Source organism: Urocitellus parryii, chromosome 1, assembly GCF_045843805.1.
Source record: "Urocitellus parryii isolate mUroPar1 chromosome 1, mUroPar1.hap1, whole genome shotgun sequence".
Classification (NCBI taxonomy): Eukaryota; Metazoa; Chordata; class Mammalia; order Rodentia; family Sciuridae; genus Urocitellus; species Urocitellus parryii.
In genome coordinates this window covers 14998462-15013139 of record NC_135531.1, presented here as the reverse complement: position 1 = coordinate 15013139, position 14678 = coordinate 14998462, and the positions used below count along the sequence as shown (strand labels likewise).

General features: G+C 33.0%; 2 protein-coding genes across 3 annotated transcripts in view; one reads left to right on the top strand and one right to left on the bottom strand.

Moving 5' to 3' along the window:
- The window catches only part of Ccdc152 (coiled-coil domain containing 152), a 43333-nt gene extending 40284 nt beyond the window's left edge, over positions 1 to 3049 (top strand). For both annotated transcript variants that reach the window (XM_077800050.1, XM_077800048.1), the window contains 3 exons: positions 227 to 354; positions 2605 to 2688; positions 2927 to 3049. In XM_077800050.1, coding sequence (XP_077656176.1) covers positions 227 to 354; positions 2605 to 2688; positions 2927 to 3049 — 335 coding nt within the window. The remainder of the gene's footprint in view (positions 1 to 226; positions 355 to 2604; positions 2689 to 2926) is intronic.
- Positions 3050 to 3151: 102 nt separating this feature from the next.
- Selenop (selenoprotein P) lies at positions 3152 to 14046 on the bottom strand. Its single transcript, XM_026381843.2, has 5 exons — positions 13954 to 14046; positions 10310 to 10525; positions 9138 to 9350; positions 6975 to 7092; positions 3152 to 4625 (listed from the first exon to the last, which is right to left on the bottom strand). The coding sequence occupies exons 2-5, from the start codon at positions 10510 to 10512 to the stop codon at positions 4044 to 4046; spliced, it is 1116 nt and encodes a 371-aa protein (XP_026237628.2). The 5' UTR covers positions 10513 to 10525; positions 13954 to 14046; the 3' UTR covers positions 3152 to 4043.
- Between the last annotated feature and the right edge of the window lie 632 nt (positions 14047 to 14678).

Sequence of the window (14678 nt, the reverse complement as noted above, 5' to 3'; positions counted from 1 at the left end):
TTCATGAGTAAGAATAAGACTACAAATTAACTTATTCACTCAGAAGCATTTTATGAGTGACTTTTGTGTTTCAAACATTTTGAAAGGTCTTAACAAAAATATGTAAAAGCTATCCCACACATAAGACAGTAAAATTTACTTTCTTGTGAATTATTTTAAATACTTAAGATATATAGGCATATAATATTTTTGAAATGTTAAGTGAATGGATTTTTGTTTTATTCAGTTGAATTAAATGAAGAAAAGCACAAGGAACTAATAGAGAAAAAGGAGATGGAAATATCAGAGTTAAATGCAAAGTTAAGAACTCAAGAAAAGGAAAAACAAAGTGAAATAATCAAACTACAGCTAGAGGTAGGTATTTTAAAAGTCTACTGAACTTGAGGATATATTACTTAGTCTAAACAATACTTCAGTTATTGTTCATCACAGTGAGACAAATTTCAGAATTAAAAACACTTCTGTTTTTATGCTCATTCTTCACCAGAGGACCTGCTCAGTCAACATACAACCATCAGCCACACTGCCTGTCAACACTGGAGCTGAAGGTGGACTCTTTAGTTGTTCAGAAGATTCTTGTTTCCAGGGAGGATGTCATTTCCTCCGAGAGCGAGAACAGATAACTCAGACTGCCAGCATTTTACAGTCAAATATATATGAGCTTCATAAGACTGCCATTCCAGCCTGGGAGAGTGTTTTTAATCCTCAACATTACTCTCTCTCCAGAAGAAATTGTGGAAGTGTAGTAAACCAACTAGAAATTATTTTTGCTTTATCTGGATAAAAAGAGACAATTTTTTCAGTAAGGTTTTCTGTAAAAACACCTGTTTTAGAGGCAAACAAACCTAATTCCTTTAAAAAAAAATGTTAAGGAACTTCTAGTACAGCATTTCATAGACTGAGGCTCCAGCTCTTGTTCTGAAGCTAATCACATGTCAGAATCTCAAAGATACTGATATTTTGACAAAATATCTGTCCTTTAATTTTGTTCTTTATATTTTACCAGTCTCCTTTCTATATTCCATCTCATTATGCTTCCCCACTTCAACTCCCATTTTACTTCATGTTGTAAGAATGCAAAGATCTCCGGGTATGGTGGTTCATGCCTTTAATCCCAGCAGCTCCGTAGGCTGAGGCAGGAGAATCACAAGCTCAAGGCCAGCTTCAGCAACTTAGCAAGACCCTTTCTCAAAATAAAAGAGGGGTGGGATGTGGCTCAGTGTTTAAGTGTCCCTGGTATAAAAAAGATAGTTCATAGGTCTTAGTTAAAATATACTGCTTATTTTCCAGAAACTGGTATATTCCTGGGGTGCTTGATGAGGTAATATGTGTAATCATATGGCAGAAAGGGGACTTATGTTGATTTTAGAAGTTCTTTGCTGATGCTGCTGGCTTATCACTAAGTATACCCACAAACAATAGAGAGGGTGGATGGCCAACTGAAATAGAATAGGTCATGTTTCAAGATTCACCATTGACTTTTAAACTATCAGTTGGGAGTCTGTATTTTGTTTATTATCTAGGGTTTGTCATTAGTCTAGTTCAAGTATGCTGTTACCCTATATATGGAACTCTCATCTGTCTTTGTTATAACTACATTTCTGCCCTCAAACCAGAACACAATTTTATGGAGAGTTTAGAAGTCCTCAGAGGCACAACACTAAATTAGAAAGGAAGAATTATAATGCAGTATTGTTCAAAATAAAATTGGTGTGTAAGAATGATCTATGAAAATTTTTAACCTGACTTTGTTTAATTTGAATGAATAAAAATTCAAAGTAAATCAATAAATTACATCCAAATTCTACTACTTAGCTTCAGTTTCTAGAGAAGGACAAGTAAGCTTTCCTCCTATGACTCCTATAACACCACATTTTCTTGACAAAAGTGCCCTTATGAGAATGTAAAAATATTTTTTCTATCTTTAACTTAAACTAGATTCTCAGCTCTGGTTGCATTATAGAATCAGCTGATGCTGACTGGGTATATAATTAAGTGATAGAGTGCTTGCCTAGCATGCACCAGGCCCTGGTTTCAAGCCACAATACTGAAAAAAAAAAAAAAAAAAAGAACACCTGATGTTTTGAGAAAAGAGAGTATGCTAGCTATACCCCAGAGTCTCTAAAATAGTGCCCAGGTATTTGGTACTTCCTAAAGTTTCACCAAATAATTTTAAAAATTTTTAAAATTTGTTTCAATTAGTTATACATGACAGTAGAATGAATTTATACACTTTGATGTATCATACATAAATGGATGGAATTGGAGAATATCATGCTATACGAAATAAACCAATCCCAAAAAATCAAAGGCTGAATGTTTTCTCTGATATGCGAACGCTAATTCACAATAAGGAGGTGGGCACTAGGGAAGAATAGAGTTCCCCAAATAATTTTAATATGTAGTCAGGTTTAATCTTGTTTGGATTTTCTTTGCTCTTTCTTTAAAATTGTTTCTTAAAGATTTTTATGTTGTCATATAAAGAATGCACTTAAATTATAGAGTATGTGTCAAAGAATATTGTGAATTATATTTATAGAAACATTTAATTTTAGTTATTGAGCTAGAATCTTCTCAATAACTTTCTTTTTAAATTTCATTCAGTTTGATGCCAAACTAGCAAGACTTCAGACCAAATCAAAATCATATACAGATGCTACTGTTTTGCCACAGAGTATCTACAGAAGGGTATGTGAGATTTTTATCCCATGATTATTATTTAAGAAAATAAATTTTCTTAATGTTTTAGATTTTTTTTGTATCCTTATGCCAGTTTTACCCATTAAATCTCACAAAACTGAAGTTATAAGCTTTTCAAAATATCTTTTAAAATACAAGCTTAAACCAGAGTATAGTTTGTTTTTCATTTCTTGTTTTAAATTTTATTATTTCTGAATTGTAATGACATTTTTTTTTCTTCATTTAGAAGCTTCAGCATCTTCAAGAAGAAAAAAACAAGGAGATTGCAATTCTTCGTAATAACATTCGTGATTTAGAGCAGCGCCTTTCTGTTGAAAAAGATTCTCACCTTAAGCGTAGACGGTTTTGAGCACAGCTATAAATTCCTTATTACTATTTAATTTATTTAAAGACAATGGAAAATTTATTTCTATGTTCAGTATAAGCATACTACCTAAATAATAAAATTAAAAACAACTTTAAATTTTTTTATTGAGTTTATTTAGACACATCCATATCTTAGCCATCTGCATACTACATTCTTGCTTAACAGTATTATCCATAAAGGAGTTCAAGTTTAGAGGGTTTAATTTCCCTATTAAACCATCATTGACTATGGAAATACTCTAGGAAGTCTAAAAGATAGACAACATTCTTTTCTTTCCCATTTCGTCTTTCAAGACAGCCAGATAACTGTATCATACTCTTCAAATTCAGAAGAGTATGATACAGTGTTAAAGAAAGAAAATAAGATACAAAGCCTTTATTTGTAGATAATAGTAAAAATCAAGATATGAGTATTAGATACAAAAAAGTAAGCAGATATTAAAAATGTAGTCACATATATTTTCTTAGCAAAATAGTCATGTGTTAAGTATTTCTGGATCTTAAACAGAATCCACCTCTTTCTTTAAAGTTTTAATCAGTTAAAAATGTAAGATTAAAAGATAATATTATTTTGAGAGATAAGTAAAGAAAAGTGGAAAACATGTCTTTGTTGTTCTTCCTCCATTCTAAGTTACTAACTATCCAACAGAAACCCCTAGGTCATAGTTTATGTTTCTGTTCTCATCAATGCAAATAGAATACTGGAAAAAGAAAAAGAAAGACATATTATCCAAAAGCTGCAATCACTTTTCAGTTGCCTCCTAATAAAAATATTGTTTGGGTCAAAATTTCTATGGCATAAAATTTAAAATTTAGAAACCAGTATAGTAGATTTCTCTGTTTGCACATTATCCAATTCCTGGCTTTGGTTCACTAATTATTAATTATATGACTTGTAAAAATGCTGGAAATGAAATTGTGTCTAGACCGGCTTGGGGAGTACATCTTATTTTAAACATTTAGTTTGAATGTCACTTTCACTTTTTTGCCTTATTTTTTCAGCTTCAATTGGTGCCAACTTCTGTGGGATCAAGCTGCTGACTTCTTTGTCAGGCAGCTGGAGGCATTCGTCACTGACAAGATTCAATGACATTCTCCTGTGCCCTAAGTCCCTGTCAGCTACATAAAGATGGGAGGTTTTCAGCACACTGTCAGGTGATTGCAGACTCTCTTTTTTCAAATATCAGATGTCGACAATGACAGCAACAGCTACTAGAAGCTGCCTGTGGATCTTTGAACAACTTACACTGTAATTGATTTACACATCCCTTTTGGCAGAGTTTCCTTTGTGCAAGTGAAAGTTGTAAACCTTCACTTCCTGCCATCTGTCAGCTCTCTGAGTTACCCTGCCTATACTGGCCCTTGTGCTTTTTATGGTGATGAAGGTCTAGAGGAGCAGGGTTTGAAGGAGTATCTGCTGCTCCTGGTTGCTGATTCTCTGAAAGCTCACTGCTCCCAAGATGCTGATGGTTGTGATGGTGATGTGGCTGCAGAGCCTCAATTGTTTTTTCCACAGTGGGCAAAGATACATTTCTACAGAAGTCTTCATTTTCAAGAGTCTGTAACAAATTTGTAAATCACTTATCAATAAGCTTGCAAATTTAGCAAGAATGCATAAAAAATTATTTGTAGAACTGACACACATGGGATTCCAACTAGTTAATTAGGATAGAGCTGATTTTGTGTTTCTTGTTTTATATTAATGAAAAAGAGTCTAATGTTAGTCTCAACCCCTAGACTTTTTTTATTAAAAGCTTAAAGAGAAAGCCAAACTGTGTATAGCTGAGAAGTAAAATTAAGTAAACTGGCTAAAAGAACTTAAGTTTCCATGAAGTCAAAACAAACATCAAATCCTAAAATCAGTTGACCTACATGGAACCTTTTGCATCTGTGCCAACAATACATCTAATCTAACATTGTTTTCTGAAGCAAATTAGTTTTTCTTTGATAAGTAAAAAATGGCAACAAACTCTGCTCAAAAATTATAGTTTTCCATACTTCAGTGTATGGCAGGAAATGTTTTGACTTAACCAAAGCTTTGCCAATGTGTCTCTGCTATAGTTCTGTCAGGTGAAAATAGCAAGTGACTGCCTGTTTTTCACTGACCATAATCTTCCATTATGCATAATAGTTCTTTCATTTTTTGAAAAATTATTGTTTTGTGTACCCACAAACATACTTCAGGCCTACGGATATCACAGTGCAATATTAAACCTCAACCTAAAGTTGATTTGTAAAAATTACAAAATGAACTTGAGAACCCAGTGAATCACTAAGTGGTATGACAATGTTATGAAGTTACAAATTCCATTGAATTTTTAGCATATATCTACTAAAGGGTGTACTTTCTGGTTATATATGAATTACTTTTAAATGAGAACTATGTATTTGATTCTAAACTTATAAAGTTTAGTAAATGTTTAAAATAAGTGTTAAATGATTTGACAAACATAAATAGCAAATACTAATCTAGTTTCAGAAAATCTATTAATTACTGACTGATTCTACAGTGCATATTTTTTCACATTTTACTATTTCTGAAATTAGAGTGTATCTTACTATTGATGGTGTTTTTAACATAGTGTTGTACTTTAATTGGCAGCATTTTTAAAGCATATCAAATAATGTTTATATAATTAATGACATCTAGGAAATAATGAAATAGAAAAACTCCTATCTCATTTGTCTATGGGATACATATAATGTATTATTCTTATTTAAATGTTATTTATAAGGTTGAGTTGTGATAGAGTGCTTGCTTAATATGCAAAAGGCCCTAGGTTTCATCCCAAGCATTCATAAATAAATAAATAAATTTCACAAATTTTAAGTATATTATAGGAATTGTTTTTGCTTTTTTTCTATATATCTAGGTATATTTATAACTATCAGACACTTGCACAAATACAAAATACAGAAATGATACCAAAATAGGAGAAATTTATGTAGTTGGTATTTATTAATTAGCATAGATTAGACATTGAGTTAATATTTTATTTACATTACCCAGTCTCCCCATCTTTAAAATCATAAAATAACTATCACAGGATTATTATGGTATACGAATGGATTAAAAAGTGACAAATAATTAATTATCCTGTTGTACTCCTTACCAACTAAATTAAGTTGTTTGTTAAAATGAAAGGTGGTGGCTTTCTTTAGACCTGGGAAAAATCAAAGTACAACTCACAAATCAAATTCAGAATTGTTTTTAAACCTGAGTTCAAATTCTGCCAGTCTTCCCTATCAAGGAAACTTTGTATAGAATTATTTTCTGTTCAATAAGAGAGAAAATAATTCTAGTTAATATATTATTATTTATTCTTTTTGTTAAAATATTTAAATATAGTGTTTCTCATAACACTTTTAGGTAATGAGTGAAAAACTTACTCCACTTTCTATTAAATTAAATAATTAAAATTTCAAACTGGGAAGAGAGTATAAGTTCTTCACAGAAAAGCTGGTAATCTTTCATCCTTGATATAAGTAGTTATCTTGCCTCAATTCCTTGACAGGTAATGCCATAGGTAAGCTTTGCTATCACTATGCTTTTATGTGAACATTTTCAGGTTACTACAATAATATTTTTGTATATGTTTCCTAAATTTTTTGAACATTTATACTCATGCATTATCATTTGATGGTAATTAAAATATGTGACCTACATTGATTGTTGTCTAAAACCCTTCTGGCTAAAGGCAGAATTATGGGTCTAAAAAAGATGTTTGAAAGTATGTGTTATATTTTACACAACAAAAAGTGTGCAAAACAGTGTAATTACAAAATTATATTTTTAGTAAACCAGTAAATACGTTAATTAGCTAATTGATTATGAAACACTAACTTATTTTGATAAGCTCTTAAAAGATTTCCTCTTTTCTCCCAGTAAAAATAATCGAGAAAAATACCCTGAAAGAGCAGTTTCCACATCTGTCTTCACAGTAAGCAATCTTAATGGCATCTTCTACATATGGGGAAGTTAGGAAGGAGTAAGGCAAACCAAGATGATATACAAGATGGCCACATCTAGAAAAAAAGGACAAACATAATGTTATTACAATATTTTTTTGTATTGTGATACTACTCAAGCATATTTTGGCATAGGTATTATAGGTTTCGTGGTCTGAAACTTAAAATTCTTTATCTTCAGTAAATTTCTGTGGATTGGATCTACAAATGAACTCCCAGGCTCCATATACCAGATCAGGACTATAGTAAGTTTAATCTTAGCATTTATATATATTATTACTATTATTAAATTATACCAAAATGTATAGTATAGTCTTTGTGACTTGGTCAAACATGATTTTATAATTGACATAAATTCTACAGAGCCCAAAACACTGACTTATAAATTAAGCTGTGCAAACCACATAAGGTTTTGCAACTGGTAGGGCAGCAAAAATTCCAAACCAGAAATCACAGTATAATAAAAAGATCTAGAATTTGCCATTAGCACATTTATTTAAAAATACATCTAATGCAACAAAAATTTCAGCACAATTAAGAACTCAAATTCTCAGAAATTGTGAGGTTCAAATATTTTTCTTGCCACATTTTACCCAGTAAGTATATAGGGCTTTATACAAATATCAAAGTATTATATTTTATAACTGTCTAAGTTAGAAGTTTAAAGGCCTAAAAGAAGGAAATGTAATATTGAAAAAGTATTTAATGAAAGACACATAGGGCTTAGGCCTAGGCAGTGGGTGGCTTATCAGACTCTGAAGAGCCAGAAGAAAACAAAGTACCCACTGAGAATATTTTTACAGCAGGTATTGTATGCATTGAGTTTCTCTCAAAACATGACTGTCTTATTTGTTCATAAATTCAAATGAATATTTGTACAGATGATGCTTAAATGATTAGCACACTTTACAGTTCAGAAATGAAATGTGTTGTCTTAAAATTATAAATTAGAGATAAACAAGACTACAAAGTGTGGTTTTTCATATACACAATACTTAGAGTAGAATTGTGCCTGGTGTGCAAATGGATTCTTCTGTTTACTTAATCGGAATGCCAATTCATGGGGAAAATATATAGTCACTTCAACTTTACCTAGTTGAATGATGAACTCTTTTACATTGCCTTTCCTTGAAGAAAGCCATTTCAGACATATAGAAACCAACCCTTAAATGGGCCTTTTGAAACTGGGTATTTGAAAATAAAACAAAATGAGGTGTCTTATTGTAAAATCACTATTAAAGCAGAAAGAAAACAAGTAGGAGTTGTTGCAAAAATCTAGAGGAACAGTCCCGGAGGAAATAACTTGAGGTAGTGATTATGAAGAAGAGATAAATATAATGAGGATTTAGAGACATAGAAAGTCACAACTGACCCAACATGGAAGGTTGGATAGAAGTCAGTAACCCATGCCTGTCACCATTTTCTGAAGGGCAGATGGAAGCAAAACTACCATACACAATGCTGTCTGTGATGTCCCACAACATATTAGATGATGTCTGGCAGAAGGAAGGAGTGGAAGCCATAATACTTGACCACATCTTTCCCCAAAAGCATCACTTTCTATAACTCTCACAAAGATTAAAGTAGAAGTAGGTTTTAGGAGAAGATAATTATCTTGAATTTAAGATATTTGTGAACATTTATTAAGTGGATATTCTAGTCTGGAGTTTAGTCATTGCATTGTGCTTGAGTTTTGTATATATTTGGGATCATCAGAATATAAGTTATAATTGTAGTCAAGGGATAGATGAAATTGCTCATGCAGAATGTGCAGACTGTGAGAAGAAAGAAATCTCAGTCATTCTTAATAACATAAACATGCACAGAAGAAACACAGGAAGAATGCCAGAGGAAGAATGAGGAGGAGGAAGAATGATATGGGGAAACCTGCAGAGTGTAACATCAGAAGACCAAAAGTTGAAACTGTTTCAAAAACTGAAGATGTGGCTTTAATTTCTAAATGTTAAAAAAAAAGATTACATGACAGGAGAACTGAAATATGGCATTGTATTTAACAATAAATATTGTCATGTCTGGTGTAAATAAATACATACAAAGGAAGTAGGTATATTTTAATTTGGGAGGTGTGAGTGTATACAGACCTGTCATATATGAGGAAGTCATCTTTGTATCCATTTAAGAGTGTCCAGACATCTGTTTGGTTTTCTTCTTGTTGATAAACAGGAATATGGTGTGAAACCTTATTTTTAAGATGTATGTAGTTTAATTGAGAAGAGATTCCTTGATGATTAACAACAATATAGGAAATATTAGAATATCCTTCTTTTTCCAATTTTATTCGCAGGTCTTCCAATCTAAAATATTTGGGGGAAAAATTCAGAAAATGATTTAATAGGATTAGAAGTTTCTTCTCTCTTTCTTCACACAGTTTTTTTTTCTGCAAAACTCTCCTTCTTACTATTTTGACTGACCCATATTTTTCATATTGTTATAAGATTCCAAAACTTTTATTTTTAGAATTATTTAAAACTTGTGCTTATTTAAAACTTATGCTAAATGCTTTCACAAACATTAGTCATTTAGTCTTCAGATTAACCTCATGAACTGACTATTTTTAAGATTTATCTTACAGACACAGAGATTCTGCTCAATAAATATTTGCAGAATAACCCTACAAATATTTTGATATAGATTTGCTAAATGACCCAACATCTTTCATAGAAAATGTAGTGTTTTTTCTACTCTAGCAAAACACCCTTCTCTGCTGCTTATATTGGTAACTGATCCATTATGAGGTGTATGTTTTAGAACATTTTCATTACACAAACAACACATATTGAGTAGGAAGTTATAAAATGTAGGTCCACAAAAAGGAACAATATTCATAATGCCAAGAAAGTCACTACCAAAAGTCACTACAAATATTTTGGTGTATATCCTCCTTGTCTTCTCTCTTCTAATTTATTAAACACATAAAGTTTTTCCAAAAATATGATTTAATAAACACATTGATCCCAGTTATGTTTTACTGTATGTACATATGCATGTGTTTATTTAATAGTTTTTCCCTAAAGATATCCTAAGCCAGGGCTGGGACTGTGGCTCAGCAGTAGAGCACTTGCCTTGCATGTGTGAGGCACTGAGTTTGATCTTCAGCACCACATAAAAATAAATCAACAAAATAAAGGTAGTGTGTCCATGTACTAGGACAGAGTACCTTTATATATATATATATATATATATTATTTTTAAAATATATATATATTTTAAAAATAAACAAAAAGATATTCTAAACCACAAAAGACTACCTTACCTGGATGCCTGCAGAATGCACAGGTATCAGCTAGCTTGAAGAAGAGCAACCACAGTCACTGAACCATGGGAGTTCTGCATTGGATTTTGATCTCTTATGCTCCAGTCTGGGGGTTGCTTACAAATGAAGTTTTCACCCTGGCTCTCTGTTCCTCCATAGGGGAGAAAACAGAGAGCCAGGGCAAGTCCCAGGCTCCTCCACATTGCTGGGGTTGTCCTGTAAAAGAGAAAACCTGTAATCATCTTCATAGATAATGTAACATTCTAACTATGAATTATATAAATCCAGCAGGTATATCATTCTACTTCCTATAAATACCTAGCCTGTGGGTTTTGTCTTCATTTTGTTTGGCTCATTTTAATGAGCCTCCCTGCACCAAATCTTCCTATAAAGAGGAAGGTATCAGCTAGAGGTGGGGGTGGGAGGCAGTTAAAGCACCAATTAGGTGTAGTGAGACACTGTAGTAAAAATGCTATGGAAATTTGCCTGGTCAGGCAGCCAAGCACTTTCCTAGAAGATACACGTTTACACTGTGTTTAGACTGGTTTGTATAGCATTCTGCAAATACAATCTGAGTTTCATTTGAGATTCACTGAGTTCTGAATGCTTCTTTCTGCTTTCTGACAATCTAAGGAAGAGAAGGGTAAGTAGAGAATTCTACACAGAAATTAAAAAAAAAAATTGAAAGAGATCTCAGGAAGAAAGTTGGCAGTGAGGGCAGTATACCAACGTGCATGAGGCTCATGTGAGCCTTTAGCTCTTCAAGTTCAAACCTTCCATGTTTATAAATACCTTGGTTATGACTCCCTTTCACTCCTTAATCCTTAAAGTATAGCTGTATGGTAATACTACAGGATTTGAATTTCTTCAGATATTTGACTGTCTGCCATAACGTTACTATTAAAACCAAGGTAAATATAAAGGTAAAAAAATTTGATCCAGGTGAAAGTTTACAGATCATTGCTCCCTGTGCCTTTTAATACTCATTAAAACTATACTCAATTAGTCTATTTATTGGTTACACTACTTTCAGGAAGTTCCTGGGACTAGACAGCAAAAAAGATGACCTCTGAGCTGAGAAGTTAAGATATTAAATGCCTGACCAGAAATATTCTCACAATTAGGGCCAGCCCTCTCAGCTAAGAGGTGACATCAACAACAAAAAAACTGGGTGCGGAGTAATGGGAAAATGGACATATTCAACAGAAATAAGCAAAGAAAATGCACACAGGTAATTCTAGTTTATTTTGATGTAAGAACCTATACACATGAGGGCAAAATTCCAAAACTAGGAAGTCAATGCAGTTTTAGGTACTGATCTACAATTAAAAAGCACTTTTTTTTTTTTATGGAGGAAGCTAACAATAAATAACCTTGAGTGAACCCAGAATTTTAAAAATGAGTAGAGGACTATGATGTAGCTCAGCGACAAATTGTTTGCCTTGCATTCACAAAGCCCTGGAGTCAATCCCCATTTCCAAAAACCAAAACAAAAAGAGTAGAACCTTTAAATCAGAATGATCTAGGCTAGGCTCAATCTGATGTACATCAGGCAGGTATACTCTGAATTTTTAAATACTTGATCAACTTGGTGGAATGAGACAGACATTTTTACTCTCTGTACATGTATGCATCATGTATAACCAGAAAAATGAAAAGTTGTGCTCCATTTGTGTACAATGAGTCAAATGCATTCTGTTGTCATATATAACTAATTGCAACTATATTTATATATATATGTATATACATATATATATATAAATTCAAAACTATATATATAGTTTCAATTATATATATAAATTTATATATATATATATATATATATATATATATATATATATTCAAAAAAAACTTGGATCAACTTTCACATTAAATAATGCCCCAAAATACCAACTTAGATATATCTTGATAAGACCCTAACTAATGAAGGATAGAATATAAATGACTTCAAGCCACCTCAATATTCTAATATTTTTTAGATTCTAATATTTTTTTAAAAGAAGATCTGTTTGAATTAAGACTGAAAAATTTAAGGTAGTATTTGCATGATAATACAGTTATCCTTGTAATCACTGTCACTTACTGAGCATTGCTAGAACTACACACACACTGTGCTAAGCCCTTTTACATATCCTGTTAGTTAAGCCCAACAATCATGTCACCATTATCCCTTTTGCAGTTCAAGAAACTGGCTGAGAGAGTTTAGGTGTCTTATCTATAATCACAGGTGTTAAGTTACAGGAGAGACTGGATTCAAACCAGTTCTATCAAATCTGAAATGCGACCTTTTAGCTACTGCAACATATTGACAGTTTTTAGACAGATCACCTTACAATAACTATAGCAGCCTGTTTGGTTTATGCCTAGAATGGCAACGAAAACATCAGAATAATTTAAGCTGTTTTATTTCTTAGTAGAATGACTAGATTTTCTTAGTAGAATGACCAGGTTTTTCTAGACAATAAATTCATGCGGGGCCCTGAGTTTGACCCCAACCACCAGAAAAGAAAAAAATTCAGTAGTTACAGAATATTCATTATAAAGATTGCACCTGATACTCACTTTGCCACAAAGCACAGAGTTTCAAATCACTTAATAATAATTGTGAATGAAAAGATGATTTTTCCTCATTGGGTTTCTAATGAAAAAATAAGCCATTGGCAGAGGGTGGTGGATTAAAGAAATCTTACTTTATGATCTCCCTGTCTTTTCGATCAGTAGGCTGTTCAATTTTGTTTGCTTAAAATAATTTTACATAATAAAATTTTTATTTTAATTGTAATTGTCTGTTGACTATGTAAAAATAATGAGGATAAATAAATAACAAAATTGGATTCACTGGAAACTGAGACCCAATAAAAAGTGGGAAGTGGTTGTAAATTTCAGATCAATTTTCAATCACAAAACCTGGAATTAGTTCTCCATATGCAGACCTACATTTGTTTAAAATTCCCCACTAAAAGGATATGCAGCTACTTTCTCCATTCTCTCCTTCTGAACTTCAGAACAGCATCTGAACCCCCCCCCCCTTTACCTGAAGGCTTCCATTCTCCTCTACTTAACCTGCAAAAACTTTGAATTTACTCACAGACCCAATTGAAACATGACTTAATTCCTTTAAGAATGACGCTACTTCTGCACTGTGAATGGAGCCTATTCTTGTCTCTCCACCCCCTTATCTTTTTCTTTTTTCTGAAACTGTTCTCAATATCCTTACAATGCTGTAGAATGAGCACATTTCTAACTGCTCTTCAAATCCACAGGGCTGGTTTTTAAGCCCTGTTTTTTTTTTTTTTTCTCACTCTGCATTTTGGTGGGAAATATTTGAATCTGATCATATGACATTGCCTACTGAACACCCCAGACTCCACAGAGTGAAAGTGCTAGGTTTCTGCATCTTCCTCTGTGCTCAGCTGTGCAGAGCAGAAATCATCAAGAAAGCCCACACTGTGTCCCCCAGGAACTTCACCTACCACACCCAAATTTAGACTCTTGTTCCTTTTCTTTTTTATAATGTTTATTTCCTTTAACCAACATTTTTTAAAGTCAATTCTAAGGGGGGAAAATGCACTTTATCAGACTCAAAAAGTATTTCCCAAACTCTAAAAGAATCAATTATTGGAAAACACAAAGCTCCTACTTACGCAACCCCTTCTGACAAGACAAGCCTGTTTCCTTTCTCTTTGCTTCGAAGCTCCACAAAGCCACAGCAAGAAACTCTGATATTTATAGCCCTGTTGTTTACCTCACCCCTCAGCTATGGTTCAAAGTTCAATGCAATCTCTCAGTGCTGTGACCTTGCAAGCACAGCAAAGCCCCCAAACAGATTAAGATTATTATCTACTTTTTAAAAAAGTGGCAGGTGCTGTCGTACATAAAGAGGAACAGGTTTGACCCTTACTAATTCCGTCCCTGCCCTTTTCAGTCACCCCAGTATCTAGGATGTAATGGTACAGTCGGGGGCGGGAGGAAGGACTAAGGGTGGAGAAGACCTCCCAAGTCCTGTTCTTTGCCAAACTTCAACAGGGAAAAACATTTGCTGAGCCAGCAAGTTGTGCTGCTGCTTTATAAAATAAAAAAGAAGTTATTTTTTCCTTTCCTATTCCTTTGTGGTGACAAGGTGCTAGCTTAGTCCACACACTGTGAACTTTGTTAGAACACTCACCTGCTCTTTCAAAGAGTTCTGGTCTCTCACTGTTACAGATGCTGTTAAAGACCAGTGTAGACTGTTTTGCTGTGTTTTAAACTTGGATCATTGTGAGATCTAGGAAGACCTCTGCTCTGTTTTTGATGTTGTTGTTTTGTTTATTTTTGCATTTACAAAGAAAAAGAAAAAATCTCCTATCTGAAGAAAACCAAGCCTCATTTT